Genomic DNA, 7,478 nt, shown 5'->3' with positions numbered 1-7,478 from the left:
CAAAAGACCAAAAATAAAAATTTAAATAAACGGCCGAATTCAAGTCTAAAAAGCTCACTTTTTCAATTTTACTGATTGTTCTTTTCTGGTTATGCAGGACGGTGTCCGGGGTGAAAATGAAGAGAGAGTACAAAGAATTCATTGAAGAAAATAAATGAGAATATTTTGAAGACTTTTTAGGGTGATGCCCTCATTTTGTGATCCAATTTTGTTCCTCCCAAACAGTCTAGTTGAATAATGCCATCGATTTTTACAGTTAAATCTCATATTGATCAACTGCACTCTACATTATACAAGCCGAGCTATCAATTCATTGGTATGGGTTTTAAATTTCCTCTCTTGAATTTCAATCATTCTCTAAATTTGGTTGAGTTCAGCTATGTATTTTGTTCTCATCTCCACTACTTGCTACTAAATTGATTAATTTTCGACCATGGCTGCCTAGAGAAAAATCATTGTGGTTTTTCATGAATTTTCTCTCTCTGCCGATTAGTTTTCCTATATATATAGGAGGGTAAGGTTAAGGAAAAGGCAAGGTGGAGCGAGATACAATTTTGTTGTTTGTGCAGTCTGCAGTATCACTCTAGCACAATAGAGTGGATGATTATTCACTCTAGCTTAATTTTTGGAGGTCCATACGATTCATTAAATCAAATGCATTTTGCATTTAAGCTGAGTGCTTTTTCAAATTTGAAGAAGCACTATGTATCAATGCAGATTATGCCTTTTTGTTTCCAACTTTATTATTTCTGTCTCTCTCTCTTTGCTATTTGGGTTAAAAAAAATTAAGTATTATAGAGAAAGAATAGATAATTAGATGAGAAATGCATTTGGAAAGCTATTAGCTAAAATAGAAAAAAAGGTAGCTTTAATTAGCTATTTTAGATAGAAATCCGGAGAATCCATTGTGGATGCTCTAAGAAGATGCTGGATAGTCTATAAATCCTATTTGTGATCCTCAAAATTGATGTACCTTTTAAAATCATCATTGAATTTATGATAAATCACTATTGAATTTTGATCAAATACTAATTTTAAAAGCTATATCAATTTTAGAGGAACACGTTTTAATGGCTTTGGGCTTCTTTTGGTGGGGGAATTATACTTCATTATGTTTAATGATGCCATGATCCCAAGGATTGGATCGGGTATAACCCTAACATGGGGGCGTAACATTATACACAAGTCATAATAAGAGAGGAAGAAATATAACTTTCTTGAGTCATATTTTAAGAAAGAATTTTAAGAAATTTATTTTTATTGTCAAATAAATATTTTTCAAGAAAATGTTTTAAAGGAAAATGTATTTACCCATAATATAAGATGAAGAAAAGATTTTCTTAAAGTCCCGTATTTTTGAAAAAAAAAAATTATTAAGAGTTTTCTTTTCATGCTAAAGTCTGTTTTCAAAGTAAGTTTTTTCGAAAAATAGTTTCGAATCTTGTTTCTTATGCTGAATTAAGTATTTTTAAGGAAATTGTTTTGAAACGAAATGTATTTTCCTCAATTAATTACAGAAGTTTCTTTTGTATTTATATTTTCATGCCAGGAAGAAACAGCCAGAAAGCAAGTTATTTAGATGGAAAAAAAAGTCAAAAATGGTGGGCTGTATTTGATTGTACAGTCTTGTTATGGGACCCAAGCCATGGAATCAAACAACAAGCAGAGTAAACTCACGAGGTGGTTCGTAGTACTTGCTTCTGATAGACCTGGGGATATATAGGCTAATTAGCGCGTACTCTTTCTTTAATATCTTCCTTCCTCAACAACTCCGCTGCCTCCTTCCTCTCTGAGTCTCAAGTCTTCAACCCCCCACCCCCACCCACCGAACCTACAGAAAATGGCTGAACTTGCCTTTGGCATCATAGGAAATGTCATCGAGAAGGTAGGGTCCGTTGCTTACCAAGAGTTGGGCTTGGCATGGGGTTTCAAACGCGATCTGAAAAAGCTTGAGCGCACCGTGTCAATCATTAGAGAGATTCTCCTGGATGCTCAAAAGAAGCAAGCAAGTGACCGCCTGCTGAGAATCTGGATAGGGCAGCTCAACGATGTCCTTCATGATGCAGAGGATGTGCTTGACGAAATTGAGTACCAAGCTTTAAGGAAGCAAGCGGTTGCCACATATGGGAGCACTTCTACAAAGGTTCGTCATTCCTTTTCATCTTCTATGAAGCGTGCATTCCCTTTCAAACTGGCTCATAAAATAAAAGGCATTAGAGAGAGGTTAGATGAGATTGCTGCTGAGAAGGATCAATTTAATCTCACCATAATACCTGGAGATGCACATATCATGCGCCAGTTGAGAGACCCAACCCACTCATTTGTTCATCCATCAACTGTAATCGGTAGATATGAGGAGAAACAAAATATCATAAATCTCTTGATGCACTCAGATGCTAGCAAAAATGTCAATGTAATCTCTATAGTTGGATTAGGAGGTTTGGGGAAGACCACACTTGCCAAGTCGGTGTATAACGATGAAAGGGTGGTTGGGACTTTTCAATTGAGAATGTGGGTTTGTGTGTCTGAAGATTTTAGTGTTGCAAGATTGATAAAAGAAATCCTTCAATCGGCATGCGATACAATTGATGACAATTGGAATGTGGATACATTGCAAACTAAATTGAGAGAAGTTTTAAGGGATACAAAATTTCTACTTGTCTTGGATGATGTTTGGAATGAAGATCATAATAAATGGATTGAATTGAGAGATTTGTTAATTGGTGGTTCCGAAGGAAGTAAAATTATAGTGACAACACGTAGTAATTTGGTTGCCTCCGTTATGAGCACTGATTTCACATACAATTTAAAAGGTCTATCCGAACATGATTGTTTGTCTTTGTTTGTGAAATGTGCATTTAAGGAAGGAGAAGATTTACAACATCCAAATCTCTTAAAAATTGCAAAACAAATTGTGGGAAAATGTAAAGGGGTTCCATTGGCAGTGAGGACTTTAGGCAGCCTGCTTTTTTCAAAAGTTGATGAACGGGAGTGGAAATTTGTAAGAGATAACGAGATATGGAAATTAAATCAAAATGAGAGTGACATCTTACCCGCATTGCGGTTGAGTTACGATCAAATGCCAATTCACTTGAAGCGATGCTTTGCCTTTTGTTCTCTTTTCCCAAAAGACCACGTATTCTATTCGGATGAATTGGTTCAAATGTGGATGGCAAATGGACTAATACTTGAAACATCTATTAATAAAAAACAAGAGTTGGAGGATGTTGGTGACTTGTATGTTAATGAGTTGTTGTCAAGATCTTTCTTCCAAGATGCTAATAAAATTCTTCCTAGCTTAGCCTTCTATACCTTTAAAATGCATGATCTCATTCATGATCTTGCAATCTTTGTCGCACAAGGAGAGTGTTCTGCAGTAGAGTTGGGCAACAAAGACATTGCTGGAACAATTCGTTATTTGTCACTTTCAAAAATGGGTCAAGAAGTTCCAAAATGCTTAGACAAGTTAACAAAGGTGCACACCGTTATGCTTACAGCCTTGCAACCACTCCCAATGTCCTTAGTTGAATCATGTATCTCGAGATTCAAATACATGCGATTGCTTGATTTAAGTTATTCATCTTTTGAGGTGTTGTCAAGTTCTATTGGTACTCTGAAGCATTTGAGATATCTCAATCTATCATATAATAAAAGAATCATGGAACTTCCTAATTCCATATGCAAGCTGCACAATTTGCAAACATTACGACTTGATGGATGTACGAAACTTAAACGGTTGCCCGAAGATACAAGAAACATGATCAGCCTTAGGTATTTGGTAGTAACAACAGAGTTTGATTACCTGTTAGAAAATGGATCCTTCAATTCTCTTCGGAGTTTGAGTTTATTTTGTTGTTTGAGTCTAAAAGTTTTGTTTCAAGGAATGGACGGGTGCCTCACCAACCTTCAGACACTAGTGATATATCGATGTACAAGTTTGACCTCCTTGCCACTCAATATCAAGCACCTAACCGCCTTACAGCAACTTGTAATTTATGAATGTCCACAGCTTTGTTTGATGGGAAGAGAAGATTGGAGGGGAAAAAGAGAAGATAACAATCTCAAGGTGAGCCTTCGAAGTTTGTTTATTGGTAAGTTACCAATGTTGAAGCGCTTGCCCTTGTAGTTACTAGGATATGCTAATACTTTACAACACCTGGAAATCCAAGGTTGTGACCGCTTAAGTGTCTTACCTGAGTGGCTGCCAACTTTCAAATCACTTCACACACTCAAATTCGTCGACTGCCGCAATTTGTCATGTCTTCCGGAGGGGACACATCATCTCCCAGAGCTAAGAATACTGGATATTGAAGGATGTTACAAATTTAGTAGGAATTTAGATGGAATGCTCCCTTCAAGATTGCCCACAGAAGCCTTGACGAGGAGGACACAGGGATACTTCAACAGAAAGAAGAAGATGATGAGGCAAGGGCAATTCTTTCTTTCTTCTTATTCTTTTTTGGTCTTAATTATAAACTCTTATATATTATTTGTCAAGACTTTCCACTATTTATCACGTCTAATACTCAAAGTGCAAGTATTCCGCTCCTAAAGTATTAAATCTCATTAATTTAATGCATGGAGAAATTGTATCTTTAGTGTGGAACATATATAATATTTCCAAGTGTACCAAAAACTTGTTATGTTATATTTATTAACTTCTCTTTTGTAATCAAAATTTTTTTTCATACCAGGAGTTGATCATGAGCATAAAGACGCTGATAGTGAAAGCCTGAATGCAACAAAGTTTAAAGTTATATGTTCCTTTGAGTTGTAAATATTTCTGTCATTGTAATTTAAATTAAGAGAAGTAAATAAATAAAAAAATAAAAACATTGCTGCTGTTGCAATTCCTATTAAGATTATTTAACAATTGTTAATGTAATTCTGATTAAGAGATGTATGATCACCACGCTCTGGCGAGTGGATCTCACTTGTCGGAGCAAGTATTCCACGCGTCGACAAGTGTTTTCCGACCTCTGTGCCCCAGCCATTGTTGTTACTTGCTGATTGTTCTCTTGTTTACCTGTTGTATTTTGGATGTATTTTGATATTTTCGTAGCTTTTTTGTGTTGTGAGTTACTGTCTCCCAAAAAAAAAATCTTTTTCGGATGTATTTTGTTTGTGAGTTACTGTCTCCCAAATATTCTTCTGTGGAGAATATTAATTACAGATGTTTTTATTTATTTATTTATATTTTCATGCCAGGATGAAACGGCGAAAAAGCAAGTTATTTAGATGGAAAATAAGTAAAAAATGGTGGGGTGTATTTGATGGTACAGTCTTTGTCCTTTTCCTCTTGACTGACTTGGAGTACTCGACAGTCTACCCCCACCCTCATCCAGAATTTTCTCCAACCAGTTGGGATGAGAATTCTAGCTGTCCATTTGTTTTGATAGTGGAAATCTTTTTCTTTGCCTCTGCGTAGTGAAAAGCGATGGGTTGATTGAACGTGGCCAATTCTGATGGATCCCAGGCCATGTGATTTGATCAGAGGAATTGAACAAAAGGCTAAATACGAAACTTCCGAGTTGCTTCGCAGTCAATTAGCTAGCAATGTAGTCGAAACTGTGTCATCTATTGATGAACTATACTACACATTACTCAAGCCATTTAAATAGTATAGAGAAAGAATAGATAATTGGATGAGAAATGCAATTGAAAAGCTATTAGCTCAAAAAAAATTAAAAAAAAGAAAAGAAAAGCTTTAATTGACTATTTTAGATAGAAATTTAGAGAATTTATTGCGGATGTTCTAAGATGCTGCATAATCTATAAGTCTTACTTGTATTTCTTTTATGTTTTTTAAAATTAATGTCGCTTTTAACATCACCATTGGATTAATGATAGATTACTATTGAATTTTGATTGTAAAAGTGATATTAATTTTGGAGAAATACAAATAGGACTTGTAGCATTATTCTAGATATTCCAATTTTTTTTTTTTTTTCCTAGCTGGATTCTCCATTCATTTTAATGGCTTTGGGCTTCATTATGCGGCACCCTTTTGAATGTGTATTGTACACACCGTTACAGCATGATGAACAATGTACTTATGTTCTTGACAATATGTATATGTTTAAGAGTATGTTTGAGATTGCGTTATGAGGGTAAAAAATGCTTTTAATACTTAAAAAGTTAGTCTATTTGATAAAAAATTTTAAAAATATTTTTTTGATCTTTTTTTACTATGAAAATGACCAAAACACATTTTTAACAAAAGTCTAAAAATGAATCTTTTGTTAAAAAATGCTTTTTGACTTAAAAATTATATTTTTTAAACACAATCTCAAACATGCTCTAAGTAAAACCTGTATATAAGCTGTGTTTAATGAAGCTATATTTTAGATAGCTGCTTTGGTGTTTCTAATATGATTTTGTGGTAAATAATAATAATAATAAAAAGATAAGGCAATTTTCACAGCTTTATTTAAGGTATTAGCGCATACTACATGGATGATGTCAAATAAAACATTTATATCTGGCTGGGCGTTACATTTGACACTTCAAAATTCGTGAAGTCAGTCGGCTGTTTGACATATCAAATATATATGTTACCGTGTTTGTTCTGAGGGCTTTTGGACCAACTTTTCAGTAAAGAGATTTTTCTCACCTTTTGCTTTCTGATTGGTAACCACGAAATGAGAGAGGCAAGACTAAGAGAGTTTCTAGATGTTAATTTGAATGCGAAGAAATTGGAAAAAGAGGCAAAAGAACAAATGAGACGGACAATTAAACTAACCCAACTAAAACTCCACATGCATTTATTGACCGATTGAATATTATGATATTGCCAATCTATATGGTTGTTGGACACACAACACCTTGGCAATGTGTGGACAGAGGATAAACTTGTCTCCAATATATATATTGTTTTTCAGAAAATAATATCCACCTAGGACTAGAAAAACACTATAAAAACACCATGAAAGCACCTACCATTGCCATGAAAATATTGATATTTTCTATGTTAAAATTGCGAGGCTTACAAGTTCCATGACACCAATAAAACATGAAACTAATACATTTGGTTTAACATGAAATTAATAAGTTTTTGATACTTGACCCACGGATAAGGATATATTTATAGTAATTATTTTTTAAAATTGTTAGTTATTTAGGCAGATAATGTGAGAGAGCTAATTGAAACTCACCTGCACAAATAAATTTTAAGCTGTTTGGCTACTTATTCGAACAGGTAAGTCTCATATGAAATCTCTCACATTAACTATTCAAATTACTAATAATTGAGACAGTTAATTGTTGTGGATCTTAATCCTTGATGTACCCCTTATCATTTGAACAAAAGTTGAAAAACACCGCTTATGCAATGAGTTTGATTTGTGTTTAGTGAAAAAAATTACTAAAAATCCTTGTGTGTAAATTCAAGACATAGGCTTTGATAGTATACTAGACAATTAGTACTTATTCAAAAAACTTGGCTACTAAGAAAGTGTAAATTTAATAAATATATATAT

The 7,478-nt window shown here is 34.2% G+C and overlaps 1 protein-coding gene across 1 annotated transcript; it reads left to right on the top strand.

Moving 5' to 3' along the window:
• The first annotated feature begins 1,840 nt into the window (after positions 1 to 1,840).
• LOC132161905 (disease resistance protein RGA2-like) lies at positions 1,841 to 4,422 on the top strand. The gene has a single exon (XM_059572126.1). It carries the CDS (start codon positions 1,841 to 1,843, stop codon positions 4,124 to 4,126), a length of 2,286 nt encoding a protein of 761 aa, XP_059428109.1. The 3' UTR covers positions 4,127 to 4,422.
• The last annotated feature ends 3,056 nt before the right edge of the window (positions 4,423 to 7,478 follow it).

The sequence above is a fragment of the Corylus avellana genome, chromosome ca9, assembly GCF_901000735.1.
Source record: "Corylus avellana chromosome ca9, CavTom2PMs-1.0".
NCBI classification, from domain to species: domain Eukaryota; kingdom Viridiplantae; phylum Streptophyta; class Magnoliopsida; order Fagales; family Betulaceae; genus Corylus; species Corylus avellana.
The sequence above is the reverse complement of the archived record's forward strand: the minus strand, read 5'-3'. Positions and strand labels throughout refer to the sequence as shown.

What these genes read in the sequence shown, in the direction of transcription:
- LOC132161905 (XM_059572126.1), top strand. Translation starts at nt 1,841, where the DNA reads ATGGCTGAACTTGCCTTTGGCATCATAGGAAATGTCATCGAGAAGGTA.